The sequence below is a fragment of the Hyphopichia burtonii genome, assembly GCF_001661395.1.
Source record: "Hyphopichia burtonii NRRL Y-1933 unplaced genomic scaffold HYPBUscaffold_3, whole genome shotgun sequence".
Taxonomy (NCBI): Eukaryota; Fungi; Ascomycota; class Pichiomycetes; order Serinales; family Debaryomycetaceae; genus Hyphopichia; species Hyphopichia burtonii.
In genome coordinates this window covers 670,365-692,408 of record NW_017963730.1, presented here as the reverse complement: position 1 = coordinate 692,408, position 22,044 = coordinate 670,365, and the positions used below count along the sequence as shown (strand labels likewise).

Below are 22,044 nucleotides of genomic sequence, written 5' to 3'. Positions count from 1 at the left end.
TCTGTAGAATTCCAAATAATAATACAAACTTCCCGGTATGAAGAAATATAGTAAAGAATAGAAAATGATGAAATAAAGTCAAATTGAATGAAATGAACCGTGTTTATTTTATTCGGCCATTTTCTCAAATACTCGAAATTTGGATAAAGTAACATCGGCGTAAAATAATACATGAAAAAGTATGATGAAATGGTTTAATAAAACAAAAAAATAAAAGAGGAAGAAAAATCAGTTGAAGTTGGGCTTGTCTTCTTCATCGTTAAGGTTAAAATTAACAGTTCCATTGATTATATCGGAAAGATAAGCAACTGAATCATAACGAATTGCAAAACCAGGGGCCTCCATTTTCTTATCTTCATACAGATTACGTCTGTTGTCAAATGATCTTTGATTTGTAGGAAGTAGCTTGGCCCCATATTTTTCTTGTAAAGGTTGCTTAGTAGCTTCTTGTATATAATCATTAATAATAGTAGCGTCACTGGAAGAAGAATTAAAAGTGTTGGGTGATGTAGATTTGCTTGCACCAGATGTAGTTTCGGCTCTGCTATTAATTAAGCTTGCAGAGTTATTATGGATTAAAGTTATAGTTCTTGCAATGTCTTCACTCGAGAAATATTCTTCCTCGGAGCTAGACAAATTGAGAGCTAATTCTGGCTTTGTAGGTCGAGTCTCCCTTATCAGTTTGATACTAGGATCTTCGTTCTCGAGTTTCGATTGAGCATCGTAAGATTGGCTATCAAAATCTCCCTTGATAATGATTGGACTGACTTCAGGATCGCTTTCTTCTGAAGACTCCGAAGTAGGTTCGGAATCAATCTTGATAGTTTCATTGTCAGACATAGATGCATGGTCAAAACCAACCTCAAAAGAAGGGCTACCTAAATTACCATATTTAGAAAACGTAGATTCGAGTTGATTTCCAAATTCGCGGATATATTGAGAGGAAGTTAATGAAGTGACAGATTCCTCTTTTCCTTGATTAGTCTTGTAGCCAAATGGTGAGGTTATGCTGTCACTGAGTATATTTCTATTATCAAATTTTTCCGGGGAAGGTTCTTGAGAGGGTGAGTAATAAATCGAAGCAGTGTCATTATCATCAATGAAAGGCAAAGCACCCAGTCCACCTGTCATAGGGGTAGAGGTTGCTTGTTTTGGAATTGGTACTTCTTTGACATTTATAACTTCAAATGAGTCTAAACGAGTCACTTCTTTTAATGCCCTTACCTCATTTTCTAATAGAGAAGAATTTTCTCTAGAGATGGTAACCCAGTTTGTTTCACCATCTCTATAAAAATCTTCAGCGTCAATATTGTCATATCCTCTCGACATATTTGTTCTTGTCTTGTATGGAATGGTATCCAAAACCAAAACATTCTCTTCTGTCATGGATTTTCTTTTTTGGGAATCATTTGAAGGAACTCTGGTTTTCTGACTGTTATCAGAAGTAGACCATTGATTTGGGGTATGACTTGGTTTGCTGTGGTCAATTAATGATGCCTTCTTTGTGGGTATATTTCTATGCTGAAACTGATGCTGTGGATAAGAAGAATTAGCTTGGTTTGCTCTGAAAGTTTGAGGCTGTTGAGTATCCAAAAGCATTGATTGTGATTTTTGCTCAACTTGCAATGGGGGTGGTTGGCTTATAACATCTGGGTAGGGCTGTTCCTGAGAAACTTTTCTTGATGAATGAACAGAGCTGTAAACACTACTTGATCTTGTTCCATCATTAGCAAATGACTGAAATGCTTCAACCGATTGCTTCGGAGTTGTTTTTGAAATAGATGGTTGGCGTCCAAGTGGATCATCTGAGTTGTTCGAGAATGGTAATGGAAATTTTCTATTAACATTGGAAGAATTGAAAATACTCAGGCTGCTGTTATTCATAGGCTCCTCGGTAATTACTTGATTACTCAATTGAGACTTCGTATCAATGGGAACTTTATTTTGACTTGAGTTTGGAAATTTAAAGTTATCTTCCACTCGCAAAGGTCCAGAGGCGGCATTCTGATCCGATCCTTTGACAATTTGGTCAATACTACTAGTGATAGTATTTGATCTCTCCAAGTCAGGAATAGGCATATAAATATGAGAAAACCTTTTCTTCTCCCCTTTTGGAATAGGAGTGTTACTGATATTACGAGGAATATCAGAAACAGGCCTTTTGTTCAGTATATTTTGTTTCTTGGGTAAATCAATCATGTTAGACTCTTTCAAAACCTTGGAGTCACTGACGACCGATTTCGGTTCAGATATTTTTAATTTCGATGGTTGAGTTTCAGCTTTCTCTTTATGTTGAGTGTCACTATAATCATGCTTTCTAAGACAATCAAAGATCTTCATAATGAACGATTTTCTTCTATTCGGTAATGCAGACGCCCCGTTCTTTTCATTTGGTTTTTGAGCTTTCGTTGGTTCAAGACTCGTTCTATTGGTATTCTTACGCTTGAGAGACAGTTTTGTATTTGTCTCTTTAACTGAATGTTCTTCCGGCACTAAGTCGTCGGAGTTTCCTGGAAGTAAAGATTTAATTTTCTTTTTACTTGGCTCTTCGAGTTGTTTAACATTATTTTGTTGCATCTGTTTTTGTTGGTTGGTCTTCGAAAAAATATTAGAATAATACGACAAGTCACTCTTATAACCTTGTGTTAGGATTTCAGTAATGGCATTGTAAGAAGTAAATAAAAAGAAATAGTTTTTAGCTAAAATCTCTTTCAAGCATTTGAGAAGATCTTCCGAGAAGATAATCTCATGAATGGTGAAATTATTAGTTTTATTGAACCCAACAATTTCAATTTTAAAATCGTTGATAAATGAAGCACATAAGACTAAGTAAATTTGAGGATTTTCTTCAAAGTACTTAGCTGGATCCTTTATTGTTTCATTAAGGAATAAAGCAAACGGTGACTTGCTTTTTTCCTCTTCATAAGTGGACTTGTCATGAGCAGTCGAGTAAATATGTAAATTGGCATCATAGGACTTGAATAAATGAAATGGTTGAGTTTTATGTAAAACTTTAGATTTGTTAATTAATTCAATGATTTTATTACTATCTGGATTTGTATTATCTTGTTTCAAAACCTGATAATATTGTGTATAAGTACGATTGTTCAAATTAGTAGATCTAAAGCCAATTTTAGATACGTTCATGAATCTTATATATTCTTCTTCTGATGAAGTTCTAGGTGAATAGCTTTTGTAAGTGCTAGCAATAACATCATTGATACCACACCAAAACTTAACTTTCATTGATGGAAATTGTGATAAGGAAGGCAAAGGCTTTTCATTAACAAGAGAGTGCATGAGAACATCAGCAAGTGATAATTTTTTGAAGGGCTTATTGCTTGATTTCACATTGTTATAATAATCGTGATCAACAATATTCAAGAACAAAATATGATCTGAAAAGATAATCATAATATCAATATTATGAAATTCGTCTACTTCTTCTTTGACATTGGCTAATTCAAATATACCAACAACTTTACGAGACAACCAGCCGTATTGTAATTCAGCAGGCCAATTGGATGCTAATTCTGTAAGGAGTTTCCCAGTTGGAGTAAAGATACGGTTATGATTACCTTTTGATTCTTCATCGACTTCAACATAACCAAATGCATCAATTGTTTCAATTGCAGATTTATAATAACTTTCAATTATCGTCATTTCAGGATCTTCATCAATTGAACCATCGAAATTCGTCAATTTAGATTTCTCTATGGCAACAGTATCATATAATCTCCTTAAAATTAGTTTCAAGCGTGGTAATTCTAAGAGTGATCCGGAAACAATTGATTCGATTTCACTCATTGAAAATCCACCTTTATTTATATCATTATTTTCAAAAATTCTTCTACTATTTTTTTTAGCAAATTTATTCAATCGATTTTGAAAATTTTTCAAATTAGCTTCATGTCTAATAAAGGCTTTATAAAAATAAGGTAAAGTCATTCCCAAAACTTTAAAAACTTCGACGTAACCCAATTTTGAAGTTTTTTCCAAATTTTCATGTAGAATACAGTTAATTCTTGTAATTTCATCTATAGTTGGAGGAAAAACTTGATTTACCTTGGTAATTCCTGAGCCAGGAGTTGATGCAAGTACGAAAACTCTCAAAGGTATGATAAAATTTTGTAATAAGTTAACAAGACCCATGGTATAATTTGTTTGGACATTGATTATTTCACCCACTATTGAATCAATTAAAGTATTGGATTCGAACTGTGGACGTTCAAACTCATCAGAGGAAGGAGGAATGTAAACAATATCCATATGTTCTGGAGAATATTCAAGTAACGGATCAAATAATTGGTCAAGTTGAGCCCCCAATAAAAATACAAGTTTATTGTTTTCCTCTACAATTTTAGAACTAGCTGTGGAGGAAGAATTATCATAAATGACATCAAGTATAGTTGATTGAATGGTATGTTGTTGCAATAAACCGAGTTGTAATAGTTTGACACCTAATTCATCTGGTTTTTTATCAACCAATAAATTCATGTTATTAGCAATTGAACCGGCAGTCGTTTCGTCCCAATGTTTATTAACAACGAATTGACCAGGATGGTTTGATAATCTATTATAATTTTTCAAATTAGTTATTGCTAGAGCCCTTCTAACGTTTGATTTTTGATGTTCAGGCAAGAGATTTTCACAACTTGGCCAAAACCTTGATCTTGAATCTAAAATTAAATTATCGTAGGACACCACTCCAAATTTTGTTATTGATAATGTACTAATTTTTCCGCTTTTTAGATTTTCATACACAATAATTACTATATGTTCAAAAAGACTTTCATCATAGCCGGTGAAATATGCAGCATTAGGAAAAATAGATAACCATTCTGTTATTGAATTGGAAGAGATTGAAAAAATGCTCTCATTATGGGGATCAAATTGTCCGGATAAAGGATTAAGTTGAATAAAGCCAACAGATTCTTGTTCATCATCGTTATCTTTATCATCTTTAGAATTATAATCACTATTGTTATCATCGGCATGTGGTTTGGTCAGATTATCTATGCCTTCGATTGGATCGATATCATCAACTGTATAGGAATGATTATGACTGTTGATTCTGTTCTTTGGATATGCTATATGGGTAGATGGAGAATAATTATTAGCTGAAGCTGTAGCTGATTCATTTGCTGAATCCGCAGGTATATCACTTATTATTCTATGAGAGGCTTTAGAATTATTGAAGAAAGCTCTATCGTGAGCCCCTGAAGCGTATCTTTGATAAATACTCATGGTTGAAGAAATACGATATTTAATCGACTAGAATTCAAAGATGAGACCGGGAAATGTAGAAGTGAAAGATATTAAGTGAACGAGTGACTATGTTAGAAGAAAAGGTGAAACCAATGGAAACAGTTGGAAACAAAAACAAGAAAAGGCTGGGAAATGGAAAACGAACGAAAAAACTTGTGTAAATAATTACTGTTAAAAGATGATGGTTTCGAATGGTGAACACTGGGAGTGGATTTTGATTATTCAAGTCAACGGTCTTGGAAATTGAAAACGAGTGACGATAGTTGGTAGGAGAGGTGACCGGCTGTTAAAAGTTAATCGAGTGTTGATAACCAAAACACCAAGTATACGAAGAAAACGACTGTGGAAAACCTTCTCCTAGACGAAAGCGACTTAAATACCACAAGAATAAAACAAAAGACTGTTTTAAAATGAAGTAGCAATTAACAGTGATAAATAGATGAAAGTCTTAACAAGATGAATCTTGAAAAATAGAAAACAGAACGAAACAACAAAAAAAAATTATAACTGATATGTAAAGTAGAATGCAGTCACAAAAGAATTGTTGTCAAGCGAAGGATGGACTTCAATAAAGAGACCTTGATGGAAAAACTGAAAAAAATTATTTGATGTACCAATGCTTTATCGTGTTGACGAATATTGAAATAATGCTAGGAATAATAAACAAAATCCAGACAGCGAGTTTTGTGTGGTTTATTTATGTTTTGATTTTAGTTTTAAGAAGCATTCAATGACTGAGTTATTGTACCCATTCACGTAATAATGAACGAAAGGGTAATAGAAGGTCAATCAAGTCCCTAAATTAAAAACAAAAGTATCTTTCCTCAAATCATTAAGATACTTGGAATCCTCGAAGCTGATCGAGGCTAAATGCATCTAAAAGGTAAACAAAAATAAATAAATAAAACGCACTCCAACAAACAAAATAAATTAGCCATTTCAAATGGCTAATAACTATAAGTACGTTGCAAACTCTTGACATGTTAGGGTGCACCATTTAAAGAGCCAGTTAGTAAATTGAAGGGAGGGGGTATAACATACAATCTACAATTTAAAGACTGTAAAAAAAAATCGTACAGTAGTAATTTGATTTCAAGGTAGTAGATTTGCAAATAAGTATAATAATTGTAAGATCATAGAACATACTGGGTTGAATCAAACGAATCAAATAATAACGTCATTTTGAAGAACAAGCCAACACCAACCGAAATGGTTAACTTAAGTTAAAACCGATTTCTTTTAAGAATGTTTTCCTGTATTGGGTGTACTGGTGTACTGGTGTACTGGTTTAACTGAAGGTAACAGTTTTAGGGTCCAAAGGCATCCCATTCTTGTCAATGCCATTCTTATCAAGCTTCTGTTGTAAATAAGATAATCTAGCTTCATCAAAGGAGAGTCCTTGATCATTCATGATTACTCTTATCTCTTGCTTGGCTTCTTCCAGCAATCCTTTTCTAGTATCGTTACTAGCAATGTTTGATTGAATGTCAAAATTATTACTTGATAATCCTTCTTCCAAATCATCTTCAAACCCATTACTTTCTCTTCCACTTAACCTGCTATATCTCAATCTTGTTCTGGTACGGTACCTATCATGGGCGGCTGCAATCTTATGTCTAAAGTGGAATAGCAACACCAATCCAACTATTATTAATAGAATTACCACATGATGTGACTTGATTTTTTTAGCCGATGAATAATAGTACTCGTAGGTATTTTCGGATTCTCCGTAGGAGGTCAGTGCTGTCACTTGGGCCTCTACTCTGGCTGACATGATCAATTAAAACAAGTTCAAGCTAGTTGTTAGTTTCAAACCAGATTGTGTAAAGTATTAACTTGTCAGTTACTTTTTTTTTTGTTTTAGCGCTGTGTTCCTTTTTTCTAAAAAAAAAAAAAGAGGAGGAAAAATTAGTATGAACTTTTATTTATTAAACTTAGAGAATGAAAAAAAAAGAAAGAGTAAAGGTCTGAATTGTACTGGAGGGCCGGTATATCTATTCAGCGATATCGTCAGCGACGTCTTGAGCGACGTCTTGAGCAGCATCTTCAGTAGCAATAGCTTCAGTAGGGATATCGTCAGTAGGGATATTTTCAGAGGGAGTAGGATCTACTGGCTCAGTTTCTTCTTTTGAGTTGGCAGAATCGTCTTGGATGGTTGAGGGTTCACCATCGATCTCGATATCTTCAGCGTCATTCGATTGTTCATTATTAGTAGTGGGTTTTTTTGCATAAGCGATCTTAATATCTCTGCCACCATAATTATAATTATCTAAATTTTTGATTGCTAAATCGGCCAATTCTTCTAATTCAAATTCAACAACGGCATTACCAGAAGGTTTACCGGCTGGAGTATACTGAATTTCTGCCTTTGTTACTCTACCGATTGTTTCAAATAAATCATATAAATCATCAACACTAGTAACAAATGGTAAATTAGAAGCAAAAATGGTAGCTGAAATTTCACCGTCACCAGTAACACCTTCGGTGAATGGAGTATTTTTACTTACGGGTTTAGAGCTAGCACGGGAACTAGAAAATTTAGACCCGTTTGAATCTGATCCACCATAATGATCTCGATCTCTATTATTAGAAACAGCATTTGCATAAGTACGACCTGGACGAGTATCAAGTTTTCTACCTTCAATTTCGAATCCTTGAAATTCTTTGACTGCCTTGTCAGCAGCTTCTTCAGTAGAAAATACAACTGTACCAAATCCACGGGATTTACCCCAGTTGTCAGTTCTAACGTCAGCTCTAACAACTTCTCCGGCTCGACGCATTAAATCTTTCAAAGCTTGCCAGTTTATGGAAAATGGTAAATTACCAACAAATATTTCGGTTCCTGGTTTTGGTATGGATTGTTGTTGTTGCTGTTGTGATCTTTCTCTACCACCAGATTGTGGTGCTCCTGTTGTTCTTCTATCTCTGGAGTTATTTGGAGTATATGATGATGATGATGATGATGATGATGAAACATAGTCCTTCTTTTTTTCATTTGGTGGCGGATAATCTTGTCTCACAAATATTTCTCGTCCTTCGTATTCATAGTGATCATATTTATCAATTGCTTCACGTACATCGTCCTTATTACTAAATTCCACAGTTGCCATACCACGGGATTGCCCTCTATTAGTAACAATGTCAGCCCTCACTATTTTGAAATCTCCTTTGAATATGGCTTCAACATCTTTTGATGTACAAGTGAATGGAATATTTCCTATGAATATAGAGTTATCATAATTTCTTTCTGTTTTACTACGATATTCTTCTGAATAAGAGCTATTGTAACGACTAGGAGCTGATCCTCCGTATCCACCTCTTCTTGAGCCATAGTCACCCCTTCCGCCTCGCGATGAAGTATGTTTTCTGGAATATCCGCTGGTTCCTCTTCTATCATAAGAAGATTCACGACTATTACCATATCTTCCTCTAGATGAAGAATAACCATAGTCTCTTCTGGAATATGCAGAATTGGTATCCCTTTGTGCAGGGGCTGATCCCGAAGGTGAACGAGATCTATCTCTCACTGGAGAACGGGAACGGTCCTATTGAAATTGTATTAGCCAAAGCTGAACTTTTTGTTAAAAAAAAAAAAAAAGCTTGAGGAATAAAAGAAGAAGCAAGAATTATTCGAGAAACCCCTTTAAGCACCATCTCAACTTCCTCACAACCGTTGGGATTCAAGTAATCCTGTCACCGAAGCATCAGAAACCATCACCACCCTTCCAGTGTAAATCAAAAAGCTAGATGTCAACGATAAAAGGGAATCTTCACATTTTTCCTGATTCAATTCCTTTTACTCCACTGCAAAAATCCGGATTTAACATACTCTTGAGTAATCATCTATATCTAAATCATCCATAATGTAGAATAGTTCTGTTTTTCAGTAAAGAATGGAAATATGAAAAAAAAAAAAAGTTAGTAACAAAGAAAAAATTAGCAAATATGAAGATAACAAGAGTATCTTTTGGCACGTAAACAAATCAAGATATCACTAAAAAACAGGTCTTTATCTATCCCAACGATAAATGATTCAATAACTTCCAAATAGGTTTACTAGAAGTATTCAAAAGGTGATGATGAATTATTCGGCGCTATTTTTTTTTTTTTTTTTGATTTTTTTTCGTTGAATACGTATTGGTCGGTGCACTATCTCAATATGAATACTGCTTTTATTATACAGATATACAACTTTTATTATACAGATATACAACTTTTATTATACAGATATACAACTTTTATTATACAGATATACAACTTTTATTATACAGATATACAGATACTTGACTAATATACAAAAGGCAAGAAAGGAATTACTTCTCGGGGAATGGTAGAACCAAGCGTCTTTCGACTTCGGTCTCTTTGTTTACTTCTTCTTCACCGTCGAATTTTAATCTAACAGAACGGTCTTTACGTTCACCAACGACAATTGCAGGGTAGAATGTAGTAGTTTCAGGATAACGAGCGAGAACTTTGGTACCGTAAGAATAGCTTGCTAAGTCAGGCACTTCATCAATTTTTGGTATTAATAAGATCTCTTTATAGTTAGCTTTGAAAGTTTGACCAGGGTTATTATTTTCATCTGGTTCGGGATCTCTGATTTCAAACTTGATACCATCACCAATAACTCTCATGACCTCACACTGAATCCATTCTTCAAAATGGCGGTTTTTCAACTTATAAGCCACTTCTGATCCAACGAGAATCGGTTCCAGAGGATTAAACTTGGAAGTGTAATAAGATCTTCCCAGTTTCTTAGTATTTTTCAATTTATTATTGAGTTTACCTCCTTGTTTCCCACTGGCACCATTACCAATCATACCAGATGATTTGGATGATGATCTAGTGGTTGATGCAGTGACTCCCTTTTTACCCAGACCCCGTCTTGCACTTTCATTGCGGCCTAGCGGTCTTTCATCCTCTTCCTCCTCTTCTTCCTCGTCTTGTAATGCCGATTTACTAGAGACTTCTTTTGATCCTGAAGCGTTTCGTTTTTCAATTAGCGATATCAACGTTTGCAAGTTCTGCTGAGATGTCCCAACAAGCCTTTTCGCTGTTTCTATATTCGACTTGTGGTCTTGGATCTCCTCTTTCGTCTGTATCAACTCGTCGGCACTTTTGTTATCTATCTTGTTGCTTGGATCCTGAAGTAATTTCCCATAAAGATTATCAAACGTCAAGGATTCATTGGAATTGCAGATGTCCTGGAACGATGTCACCACAATGTCCCAGTACCCGTCGATATTCGAAGACAGCATATTTTACTTGATTCTCCTAACTTTAGTGATGTATCGATGATGGTGATGTATTGGCTCACTCCATGGTTTTAAAGAACGAAAAAAAAAAAGGCGACACTTTACACGACTGTATGTCCCTTCATTTAATACCAACTACAACTATTCTTTATACTCTGTTATGGGGGTTGTACTAATAGTGAATTTGATCGCTGTTTTATTTCAGATACAGTTATACGCTAGGATACCCCGTCATAACAAGCACCGAAGATCGATATATGGGTTGTCGTATAATTTTGTATTTTTAACATGGTTGCAGCTAGCTTGTCGTAATATAACAAATTTGTTGTATTCTTGCAATAACAAGGTCAAAGAGCAAATTGGAAGACGATATCCTTATGGGGAGTTTGAGGTACCAGGATTGCTCGTCGTTCTTGCCGAAGTAATACTATTTGGTGTAATCAGCGAAGGGTTGATTCAATTATATCTTCCCAAGTATAAAAAAACTAGGAATATTAATCAGGGTATTAGCACGATTCCCAAGGTATTTGTAGTGAGTGGACTTGTTATCGAAGGGTGGATTACCTGGTGCGTTATTAATAATGAAAGGTTTTCTTTTAAAGTATTGGATTGTGTTGATTTCATTTGGTTTTTCGGTAATATTTGTGGTTGGATAAAGCTAGTACCACAGGTTTTCATGAATTGGTTCGACAGTTCTGTAGCAGGGACTTACAAGTATTTTTCTAGGTTTTATGGGATGCTGATAGTTTTTCAATTGATTGTCAAAGTGGTTATTATGTTCGGTGTGGATTCTAAAATACATTGGTTTAATGAGCCGGTGAATATCGATACTTGGGGAAGTATATTGATAAATTTGATCATGAGTTTTACTTTCATTTATCAAGAAGAAATATATAAGTTCAATCGGCCTACTTTATTACAAAATCAACCAGAAGGAGAAGTGGTTTAGTTAAATACATAAGTAATATAATCTAATAATGACAAGAATATCAATGATAACATTTCAGAATTGAAGATAAGTAGTTTTAAAAGTAAAGAAAACAAAAAGAAAAACACGAAAATTTTATAATTTACCACCAAAAAGTTTTACGGCAACATGCACAATATAACTAATTCTTCTATTTTCATCAATTTCTAAAGTTTCATTAACTTGAGGTTGATCATCTCTGGTTTCATTTGAATTACCATTATTTTCGATTAAACTAGCTGTGGTTTGAGTTATTGCAGGATTTAATTTTAATTTTGGTTCAAAATCGGATAATTGTAAAGGATGAGCATATTTCATTAAGTTGTTAATTTCTGATTTCATTTGTTTTTTCAAAAAATCATCTTTAGTGATTATAACTGCATTACTTTCTAAATCTAAAGAATAAGCACGTTTGGTATAATTTGAAGAACCAATAACAGTTATTGAAGGTTCTTCTTCTTCAGGAACAGTAATCCATAAACCTTTAGCATGATAAGACCAACCACCAATAGTATTAACGATACCATTTTTCCATTCGTATAATTTAATTAAATTTTCCTTACCTTTTAATTTAATATCTTCTAAGAATTTTTTAGCAATTAAAAGATAAGCTTCAGGAATATAATAAGAAACACCAGGAGATTTATAAAAAGAATTTGCTTGAGCACTAGCAGTAATCACCGTACCTTCAGCATGACCATTAACTAATTTTTCTTGGATTTGAGGTAACATATTAAAATAACCAGCGGTGAACCACCATTTAATTTTAGGAGAATCCAAATAAGATAATAATCGAAGAATTGAAGGTTTTTCTGTTGATAAATCATTTTCTGGTAACATTAAAGGAGTAAATTGAGAAACTGGATAAACAATGGTATCAAATTCATTTGTATCATCAAACAGTTCAAAACGAGATAATTCATGTTGTTTAACTAAAGGTTCTAAAAGAAAAGAGGAATCACTTATAAATCTTTGTAAGTTAATATCAGGTTCACAAGATTTATTTGAAGTTGGCCAAGATAATCTGAAACCTGATTTTGATTTTGTTGAAGTTAATAATTGATAAGATAATAAGGAAATAGCTTCATGAATTTTGAAATAATAATCAGTTAATTTTTCACTACGGAAAATGTAATAACGATCTTGACGATCAGTGAAATAATCTTCTGATAAATTAGCCCCGGTTAATAAAATTTCATCATCAAAACCGTAAAGTTTCATATGTTGTAACCCCCACGATTCATTAACTCTCTTAGGAGTCCAATTTTTCTTGAAACCACTTAAATGAGGAGTATGGTACATTCTAATATCAATACGATGTTTACCGAATTTTTCCACCAAGGGAACTAATAAACTTGCCAGACACGGATTATTGGGAGCTTCCCTTGTGCCTCTTAAAGCATCGGTTAATATATAAACTTTTAAATCTTGTTTTTCTGTTAAAGCGTCATCTAAACATTGAACTAGTTCATGTTGAGCTTTACCAATATATAAAGAACTTAAAAAGATACGATGATTTGCTTTTAAAATCTTTGATTTTAAAGTATTATAAAAATCACTTGGACTATTCAAAATTGTTATATCACCTTTATTCAATACAAATCTTGGAGCAATTGAATCCAATTGTTGGAAAATCGTTTGTAAACGTGGATGAAATCCATTAGTTACATCCTTATTAAGATTTGGATTATTAGTTGAATAAGACCTAATTTGATTCTTGGGAGCTTCTAATGATTGCAGTCGAGTGAATATATAATTATAAACACTCAGTAACATCTTCTTAGGGAAATACACTGAGCTAGACGGATAAATTCGATTGACCGTCAACTGAATCATGTAAACTAGCAAAAGCAGTAAAAAAATAACGACAAACACGTTAGAAACTTACGACAAAACCTGACTATGGAAGGAAATACAAGCTTATCAAAGATAAAACCGTATCAAATCAATATACTGAATCAACTTATCAAGATAAGACTTCGACAAAAAGGAAAGACTTAACAATAACCCAACAATACTCAACAAACAGATAGGTGAATAGGAAGATACTAACTAAAATAGCTTATTTCAATACACTAACCTCGTATAACTGGATTTTCTAGAAATACAAATGTCAAATTAATCAACTGCTAAAGGAGGGGAGAAGGAGGAAACTTGATGATGACGTTCGAAATGCCTAAATACTCAACTTGGAAGAAAGCGGAAAAAAAAAATCGAGACAAAGCAAAAACTGCCAGAAGAAGACCCAACCAAATAAACAAAACAAAAAAAAACAATTACAATTACAACAAACAAAATATTTAAATTGTTGATTCGAACAACCTTTTAATATTATAAGAGAGATAATGCTTGAAATGAAATAGCAATATATACAAGAGGGTATCTGGAAGGCAAAAGTAGTAAAGTATTATACAGGTTAGCGATCGTGTGAAGGTTAAAAGAGAGGCATGGGCCTTATCTTTTTTTGGCAGCAGCAGCTTTGATAACCAAGACATCACCATCTTCAATGGATTGGTTTTTACCGTATCGGTAGAGCTTCCCTTTACTTTTGAGTGAGGCTTCATTCAACGGAGCCTGTTCGTGGACCAAGTCTTGGTACTTGTAGGCTTGGGCACTGATGAAGGTATCTTTTAAGTCATTGTGAATGACTTGAGCAGCATCGGGAGCAAGACTGTTTTCTCTCACTGTCCATTGATGGGCTTCTTTTGGGCCACAGGTGTAGAAGGAGATGAGTCTGAGGGCTTTTCTCATGGTGTTGATGATGAGGTTGTTGGCACTTTTATCCAGGGCCAAGTTTTCTTCAATGATTTTAGACTCGTATTGGGCCAGAAACATTAGTAAATGGTCTTGAGGACAATTTTGGTCAATCCATTCTTGGACAGACAGATGGAACTCGTTGGTTTGGTTGAGAAAGTCTGCCTCACTGACATTCAATAAGTAGACGGTTGGCTTCGCAGTGATAAAGTTGTACTTGTTAATAATTTCAACCTCGTTGGAAGACCAGTCTCCAACACTGATTTTCTTACCTTCGTATAAAAAATCCTGAACTTTATTCAATACTTGAGAAACGTCATCGCTGAAGCCTGGTTTATAAGAGTGTTTGCCGCTTTTTTCAAGAGCAGACTCTACGAATTCGATATCTTTTAATATCAATTCGTCGTTAACAATCACTAAATCTCTCACCGGGTCAATTTCACCTTCCTCTATATGAACAATGTCGTCATTTTTAAATCCTCTCACAACATGGAATATCCCATCAACCATTCTGATATCGGCTAAAAACTTATTTCCTAACCCGGCTCCACTTGCAGCGTTTCTAGTTAAGCCTGCAATATCATAGATTGTTAAACTGCTAGGTATCTTTTTCTTCAGCCCGTATAATTCGGCTAGTTTCTCCAATTCCGGAGACTCGGCAGTAACTAAGGATTTGCTAGGATCAATTGTAGCAAATGGGTAGTTGGCTGCTATACCTAAATTGGTCTTGGTGATACTTTGGAAAAAAGTACTTTTACCGACATTGGCTAATCCAACTACTCCCAGACTTAAATTGTTACTGGGGCGTCCCAAAATTGGCTTAGCGGTCTCCTGTTTCACCGCCTTCGCTAATAGTCTTCCACTCGTGGCTAGACCTCTATTCAATACTTTATTCATGTTAATGAAGAAGATTTTTCAGTCTTCGTAAGACTTTTCATTTTTTTTTTTTTTGGTTAAAAGCCTACGCACGTGATGGGATTTTGCATCAATTCATTCTTATATTTATATACACTTATATATGCCTCTATACTAGAAGATGACTTTAGGAAAGGATTCGGGTGTCGAAGAGGCTCGGGTGCTGTTGTCGTTTGATAGCGTGGTTATGGAGTGGTTTCGTTTAGGGTAGAAGTCAGATCTGATATATCCATTTTTCGTTTGTTTGATTACAGGATCAACTTCTTTCGCTGAACAAATCCACTTATTAAGGACTAGTTTATTAATATACTGGCTGACTTTGTTCAGAAGCTTCTTCAAGAGACCGACGGGGTGAATCATTGCTGACAAAGAGAGTTGATTCGAAGTCATTATGTTTGTGGATGCAAAAAAAAGTGATTTTTGTATCAAGATAAATCTTTCGATTTCTTTAACTTTTGTAATGTCTGTTTGATCAATTAGAAGAAAAGTGTAGAAACAAATGATGTTATGGATTCTTGGGGAGTTGTTCGTAGATTATGTACTAACTTTGTTGGATTTTTGCAAAAAAATACAAAAACTATCTTTATTTGACAATTATTTGCAGAAGCTTAACCTACTTCCTTACTGAAAGTTCAGTATCTTCTTAACTTCTGCTTATGGTAAGAGAAGTGATGGCTTACTTAACTGATTTAATGAACTTAATGAGCTCAGAAATATTATTTTTCTTTTTTTGAACTTAAATTTCACAATAATTGATAAATATTTAACTACTTCCAAGATCGAGAAAGAAATATATAGCGTTGGACATGAGCTCATGGTTTAGATCAAACCTAAAAGGACTCTGGTTGAATTAAGAAATTAGAGAAGTTATAAAATTGTACCCTATTTAAAACTTCTCTGTTATAGCAAATTAAGACTTGTGCGAAACGAAAAACAAGAGCATTGATGATAGGAGAATCCTGATTTACACCCAAAATGAGCCGTATTTTGTCTTTTTCAAGCTTTTATCAAGTTCTCCAGAAAAAGTCAAGTTTTGTTTTGTTTGAAATAAACGTTTGCATAAAAATCTCAAATTTGCAACAGATGTCTACGGCCATATCCAGCATAAAGCATGATTACCCGTCCGATCAATAATTATTAAGCTGCTGAGAGCGATGCTGAGTACGTTAGTGGGAGACCATAATGGAAACCATCGTGCTGTAGACTCTCTTTTTTTGCAGATTTAAAGCTCTTCACTTGTGAAGAGGCAACTCATTGAACTTGTGTATACTAGCTGCCGAACTTAATTATTCCCAGAATAAATTCGTATCTTCATAAGAGTAAAGGTGTCAGCTCATATAAGCGAAGCAAAACAATACCGGCGAATTGGAAGACTAGGTTTTCCACTGTTATACGTTCATCTATTTGCTTAACAATTCGAAGATAAATACAAACCTGCAAAGAGGTTACTATGAAAGCGACTTTCAATGAATTTTCTCAAATTTATCTGACCTTGGCCTTTTAATATTTCTGCAATAGAATTAAGAAACATCCGAGAAAGATAATTAAGTGGCTTAAAAACAATGGGCTGAAACTAGCACATAAATCGACCTTAAATATATAGAATATTGGTTTTATTTACCACCAGAACCTCTGTTCTTACTCATGTGTTTACATGTTGCTAGCAGGAATGGTTATTGCAAAGATAAATAGGTTTAGAAAGGTTGGCTTAATGATTTTAATTAGAAAAAGAATCAGTTGGTCGTAAAGAATAATTATTTTTTGAAAAGGGATATTCGCAGCCATTCTCAGTCGAGTTCGATCATTGTAATGGACGTTTTTTTTTACACATTAGAACTAGCTTTGATTTAAGAATAAAGAGTAAACAAGGAAAAGCCTAGGCTGAAATGGGAAATGTAAGAGATTACTGAGGGGCTTGGAAAGGTTGTCGTATAGACCCGGTGAAAAGATTCATGCCGTGCCGGATGGAGGGATGAGGTTGTATGAGTTAAACGGAATGAGATGAACTTAAAAAGCGGGCGATATTTTGAAGGGGAGAGAAAATTCGGGAACTTTTGGTGTGAAAAATTGTTTGTTTAACTATTCACTACACGAGGAGGTAATTTCAAATTCGAATATACATTGGTTGGGATAGCAAGAGTTTATTCGGTGATAAGAATCATTGTAATATGTTTAGTTGTAATAATTCATCATAGCTTTATGATTTTGTTTATTGGGAGCAAATTTTAGTTGCTACATAATTTAAGATCAAAATTTAGTTGCTGCATAACGAGCAGTTATTAGCAGTCAACTTAGCGCATTGTTTATTGTTTAGCCATATTATATCAGAATACGTAACCGTACAGAAGCATGTCTCCTAGAAATCACTCATTTTCGGTTCCTTTTAATCCATTTTACTCATACGCTAGTTTAAATGGCGAGGTTTTGATATTTCATCTATTATAATGTATACCTTCCAAAACAACGACACACCAGTGCCTGTCAAAGACGAATAGAAAGCAATATGGTAAAGAGTATACAAATCTTTATGTACTCCGGAGCAAGAACTCGAGTGCGAGAGACTTATAAGACAAAAAGGAAATGAATTGTCTGAAACAAAGATTACGAACCAAGCTTTGAGAAACTTGTTAATATATACACTTGGAGCAAAAACAAGGGCAATTTGCAACCGATAAATGTCTAATTGCTGCTTCTAAGTACCAGTGTTTTGTAAAGCAATAGGTGGTACCTATTGAGATGCTTGACTGGTTGTTTGGATAGGGGAATAATGATTTACATTTTAGGCACCATGAGTGGAATTCCGGTTGGTTTTGACCAGAGAAACCCAATGATTGAATCCTCCGACCGAAAATGGGCCCGGGACCTTGCAGTCTGAGCAGGAGGCAGGAGAAACTCAATTACATTTTGGCTTTTTTTTGACTGGTTGCAAAAGTCGGATCTGGTAATTTTTTTCTCTTTTCCTGGTTTTTTTTTTTATACGTTGGCCGGACAAACCGAGGCGCATCCACCCTCGGAATTGCCGATGCGGTGGCTCAATTGGTAGAGCTTTGGACTCCAAATCCAAAGGTTGCAGGTTCAAGTCCTGTCCGTGTCATGTGACCAATTTTTTTTTTTTCGAATTTTTTCACTGCTTAACCCCATAACCATGTCTGAGACATTTTTAAGAGAGCTACTTCCGGCTTTCCATGGTTAATCGAGACAATGATAACTGCGATGAGAAAAGGGCCTGAATAAAGGGCTGGATAATGGCCTGAGTAGTGGGTAAAAGAAAGCTTAAGAGCAAGTAATTAAGGGAGTAGGTAAATGGCAAGTACATCGGCCCAACGAAGAGCCGAGCGGTTGGAAAGAATATATATTAATAGAAATAAGAATTAAATAAATAACATTAGCAACGTGAAAGAAACAAGACAAAACAGAATTATTGATTTAAGAAAGGGTTATTAATTAAATTATCGACATTAGAAGAGTCATTTAAATGATCAATTTCTAATTTAAAAGCATTTGAAGGTAATAAATCATCATCTTGAAAAATTGAATCACCATTAATTAGGGTATTTGAATCATTTGATAATAATAAATCCGATTCAAAAGATTGGGATTTTAATAAAGGAGGTTGATAAAAATTTGTAGTTGAATCTTTAAATAAAGAAGAATCATGAGAAATCAGATGAGACCTTGAATGAGAAATTGGTTTATGTATATGGCCGTTATTTTTAAATTTAGTATGAGATGTAGAAGCAGTTCTTTTCAAAGTATTTGAATTTGTAGGAGTTAAAGTTATTGGACTATCTAAATCATAATTTTCAACTTTATTTGTTAATGAAGTCATTGAAGAATTTGAATTTGAATCAAAATTATTTAAAAATAAACTATTTGATTTTTTAACTTCTAAATCATCTGATAATGAATCATTATTTATTGAATTGGTTGATGTTGGTGGACTAGTTAAACTTTCTTCGGCCAAGTTTTGTTTATGATTAGCGAATTGTCTTGTTGAATAATTTATATTCTTTTGATTATCCATACTTAATTTACTAGCAATGATAGCTCCATTTTCCCATTCAACTGGTAAATTTTTCAATAAATTTTCTTCATTTATCAAATAACTAATAACTTCATTAATTGGAATCGATTCTTGATTCGTTTCATCATTGGGGGATGATATAGAACTATCGGAATCACTCTGGTTATATAATTGTTGATTTTGTTGTTGATATTGTAATACTATATCATTAATAAATGGCAAATTATCCTTCAGTAACCAAATTAATTTTTCCAAAGATTTGGTTAATAAATTTAATCGGGTTTCTAATAACTCAACGTATCCTGGTGGATGGGGTTTTTCTTTATTCTTACGTTTTTCAGTGAAGACACAGATCTTATTATCTGATATACAACGGGAGCATGGTTTATTACCATTACATTTGGTTTTTTTAATTCGACACGAATCACAAGCTTTACCAACCCTCTTTTTCTTGGTATGGTGATGATGATGTTCTTCGAAGTTCATTATATCTAAATATGTTGCCTTGACTTAAACGTTGGGGATGTCCTGATCCATTTATATATATATATCCTTAAAGGTAAAGAAAAAGAAAAGCAAAAAAAAAAAAATAATAAAATAAAAAGCTAAAAAAACTAAAATAAATCAAATTAATTTTAATGTAGTATTTGCAATAAGCAAACTAACGTGCAAAAAGGCCCCAAACTGGCCAGAGTTCTAGATCCTACTACAACCACCATATTCAATCATACGAGATGACCTTGGTGTCGATATCATTGAAGCTACATAACGTCTTAACAGTTGCGTTATTTTATCAATAGGTCAATTGTTGCAGGTCTAGTCAAGAGAGAATCCCATCAAAACAACAAACCAAAGGTTACTTCCGGTGCATCACCCGGAGGTTTCTCCCACCAGCAAACGGTCTCGGATATAAATCTATGGGAGAAGAAATTGCAACCTGCCAAAAAGTGAGGTTCGGCTACGAATGAGGGATAATTTTGACCCGAACCTCATTTTTCTCTGTTCTTTTCTTTTTTTTTGCAGATTAAGGGTCTGTTTGCGGTTAATGCACGGAGGGGCTGCTCGGGCTTTCGGGTTTATTAGGTAAGCGAAGCCCGACCGTCGGCTCTAACGCGCACGTGATCCTCGCTGCCACCTTCTGTTACTCACTTTACTGCTATTACTTCACTTTTATAAGTTACTATTACTATTTACATTAGTACTTACATTACTACTTACTATCACTTGTTGAGGTGAAACTGCGCTAGTCGGACTTGGTGTTTTTTCTACCTTATTGTCTCTGGAGTTACCTTGGTGTCTTTTCTAGGCCTGGAGTTCTTGGAGTCTTTTCTAGAGTTACAGCGGAACTTCCTACGAAAGGCTACACCAACGGAATTTGACATTTCATGTTCTACTTCTTCCATACTTCTATTCCGCCCGTATCCTGAAGTAGATTGGCAGCCAGTCCATGTCAAATTCGCCAAGTACGCTTGCTTTCGATTATTTTTGTTTCCAATTATCCCACTTCTAGAATGAATAGTCGTATGCCCGGGACAATTTCACAATTTTTCGTTGTTTACTCCAGTTTCCAGTTGTTTACTCCAGTTTCCAGTTGTTTACTTCAACGTTTCTTCTTCTTTTGTTGCTTTCCCAGTTCTTCCATTCGTAACAATTGATTTGAAACCTTTGGTATGGATTTCTTCCGGCGTAACCTCTTGTAATGTGATCAGGATTACGTAGTTTAGTTTTGCACAACCCTATGACATTTGCATAAAAAATTCTCGCTTTAACTGGGAACATTGCATGAAGTAAAGCACCTCCAACTCGAAGTACCGAAATAGCCCTGCTCGTCTGGTTGGTTGCAAATATTCAAAAAGTAGTGTGCGCGCCGTATTACTAATTAATCCTACATTTCTATCGATAGTGTGAATTTTTAATCATCGTATGGGTCAATTATATCGCTCAGCTTCAATCGTAAAAGTTTTCATATTGAAATTTGGTGGTGGTATTGTAAGCACTTCTTGTATATCACCTTCCATAAGTGCGTCGGGTTAGCCAGATGGGTGCGAGATAGCCAATACTACATTGGTATTTAAAAGTACCATACGACAAGCCCCCCTGTAAGGGAAGATATCAAGGAAGAAATAATTTGATTTCTAAATTGTGAAGACAGTTTTGAAATTCTCAATCCTAATGCTTTTATCGTGAAACATAACCTTTTCAAGAGATTCTTGGATTTCCTTAGGGTAATCAGAACAAGAAGCGGTCGACGAGCTAGCCTGCTCATGGAGCTGGTCACAAGCCTCATGCAAATTCCTAATGGTTTCAAGATTTTGATCAATAAGTCCAGTGAAATGAGCAATAGAATTATTGTATGCCATTATGATTTCAAGCTTGTCATCGAAATAATGAATAAACTGACTATCAATTCCAGTGTGTATCTCCACGTCTTTCTTAATTTGTTGTCTAACTTGATCGACATATTTTTGGGTGATTTCAGCAACTTCTTCTTTATTAACTTTATTAACTTTGGAAAGCTCTTCGGCAAGCAGGTTGCTGACTTGTTTGGTATGAGCGAATAAATCATTCTCTATTTGGAGTTGTCTTTCTTTAACTTCACCTCTGATCGTTTCCCATTCAGATTTATTCACTGGTTTCTTATCACGAAATATTCCAGGAATCATTCTCACAATAGCCAAATGATTATCATAATAACCAGACAGAATATTGTGATATTGATTACTCTGTTGAGTAAGACTTTGTTCAATCTTCAGTAACAATTCGGCATTTGCAAATACTTCTCCTTTTTCTTCAGAGATGATTTTACGAAGAAGAACCAAACGGTCTTGAGCGGTCGCTTTAACTGCATTAGCAAAATTATC

The 22,044-nt window shown here is 34.6% G+C and overlaps 10 protein-coding genes and 1 non-coding gene across 11 annotated transcripts; 2 read left to right on the top strand and 9 right to left on the bottom strand.

Annotated features, from left to right (window-relative positions):
- Positions 1-113: 113 nt before the first annotated feature.
- On the bottom strand, positions 114-2,698 carry HYPBUDRAFT_152548 (uncharacterized protein). The gene has a single exon (XM_020221080.1). The coding sequence runs from the start codon at positions 2,575-2,577 to the stop codon at positions 229-231; it is 2,349 nt and encodes a 782-aa protein (XP_020076811.1). The 5' UTR covers positions 2,578-2,698; the 3' UTR covers positions 114-228.
- On the bottom strand, positions 2,581-5,247 carry HYPBUDRAFT_98939 (uncharacterized protein; the record flags this gene model as incomplete). Its single annotated transcript, XM_020224023.1, has 2 exons — positions 2,581-5,021; positions 5,166-5,247. Coding segments are annotated over 2 exons (2,523 nt in total), but the record flags the coding sequence as incomplete, so codon positions are not given.
- Positions 5,248-6,562: 1,315 nt separating this feature from the next.
- HYPBUDRAFT_95433 (uncharacterized protein) lies at positions 6,563-6,952 on the bottom strand (the record flags this gene model as incomplete). The annotated part of the gene is made up of 1 exon (XM_020223942.1): positions 6,563-6,952. A coding segment is annotated over one exon (390 nt), but the record flags the coding sequence as incomplete, so codon positions are not given.
- A 190-nt stretch (positions 6,953-7,142) lies between these two features.
- GBP2 (single-stranded telomeric DNA-binding/mRNA-binding protein) lies at positions 7,143-9,306 on the bottom strand. The gene is made up of 2 exons (XM_020221079.1): positions 9,098-9,306; positions 7,143-8,813 (listed from the first exon to the last, which is right to left on the bottom strand). The coding sequence occupies exons 1-2, from the start codon at positions 9,128-9,130 to the stop codon at positions 7,263-7,265; spliced, it is 1,584 nt and encodes a 527-aa protein (XP_020076808.1). The 5' UTR covers positions 9,131-9,306; the 3' UTR covers positions 7,143-7,262.
- A 275-nt stretch (positions 9,307-9,581) lies between these two features.
- On the bottom strand, positions 9,582-10,526 carry HYPBUDRAFT_156490 (uncharacterized protein; the record flags this gene model as incomplete). The annotated part of the gene is made up of 1 exon (XM_020222203.1): positions 9,582-10,526. The coding sequence occupies one exon, from the start codon at positions 10,524-10,526 to the stop codon at positions 9,582-9,584; it is 945 nt and encodes a 314-aa protein (XP_020076807.1).
- A 157-nt stretch (positions 10,527-10,683) lies between these two features.
- On the top strand, positions 10,684-11,472 carry HYPBUDRAFT_107503 (uncharacterized protein; the record flags this gene model as incomplete). The annotated part of the gene is made up of 1 exon (XM_020218556.1): positions 10,684-11,472. One exon carries the CDS (start codon positions 10,684-10,686, stop codon positions 11,470-11,472), a length of 789 nt encoding a protein of 262 aa, XP_020076806.1.
- A 114-nt stretch (positions 11,473-11,586) lies between these two features.
- Positions 11,587-13,266, bottom strand: PEL1 (CDP-diacylglycerol--glycerol-3-phosphate 3-phosphatidyltransferase; the record flags this gene model as incomplete). Its single annotated transcript, XM_020218529.1, has 1 exon — positions 11,587-13,266. One exon carries the CDS (start codon positions 13,264-13,266, stop codon positions 11,587-11,589), a length of 1,680 nt encoding a protein of 559 aa, XP_020076805.1.
- Positions 13,267-13,824: 558 nt separating this feature from the next.
- Positions 13,825-15,559, bottom strand: HYPBUDRAFT_152546 (uncharacterized protein). The gene has a single exon (XM_020221078.1). It carries the CDS (start codon positions 15,139-15,141, stop codon positions 13,945-13,947), a length of 1,197 nt encoding a protein of 398 aa, XP_020076804.1. The 5' UTR covers positions 15,142-15,559; the 3' UTR covers positions 13,825-13,944.
- A 2,621-nt stretch (positions 15,560-18,180) lies between these two features.
- On the top strand, positions 18,181-18,253 carry HYPBUDRAFT_t95. Its single transcript has one exon. It is a non-coding gene; the product is annotated as a tRNA-Trp (tRNA).
- Positions 18,254-18,577: 324 nt separating this feature from the next.
- On the bottom strand, positions 18,578-19,669 carry FCR1 (Fcr1p; the record flags this gene model as incomplete). The annotated part of the gene is made up of 1 exon (XM_020220098.1): positions 18,578-19,669. The coding sequence occupies one exon, from the start codon at positions 19,667-19,669 to the stop codon at positions 18,578-18,580; it is 1,092 nt and encodes a 363-aa protein (XP_020076803.1).
- A 1,649-nt stretch (positions 19,670-21,318) lies between these two features.
- HYPBUDRAFT_148045 (uncharacterized protein) lies at positions 21,319-21,846 on the bottom strand (the record flags this gene model as incomplete). The annotated part of the gene is made up of 1 exon (XM_020220097.1): positions 21,319-21,846. The coding sequence occupies one exon, from the start codon at positions 21,844-21,846 to the stop codon at positions 21,319-21,321; it is 528 nt and encodes a 175-aa protein (XP_020076802.1).
- Between the last annotated feature and the right edge of the window lie 198 nt (positions 21,847-22,044).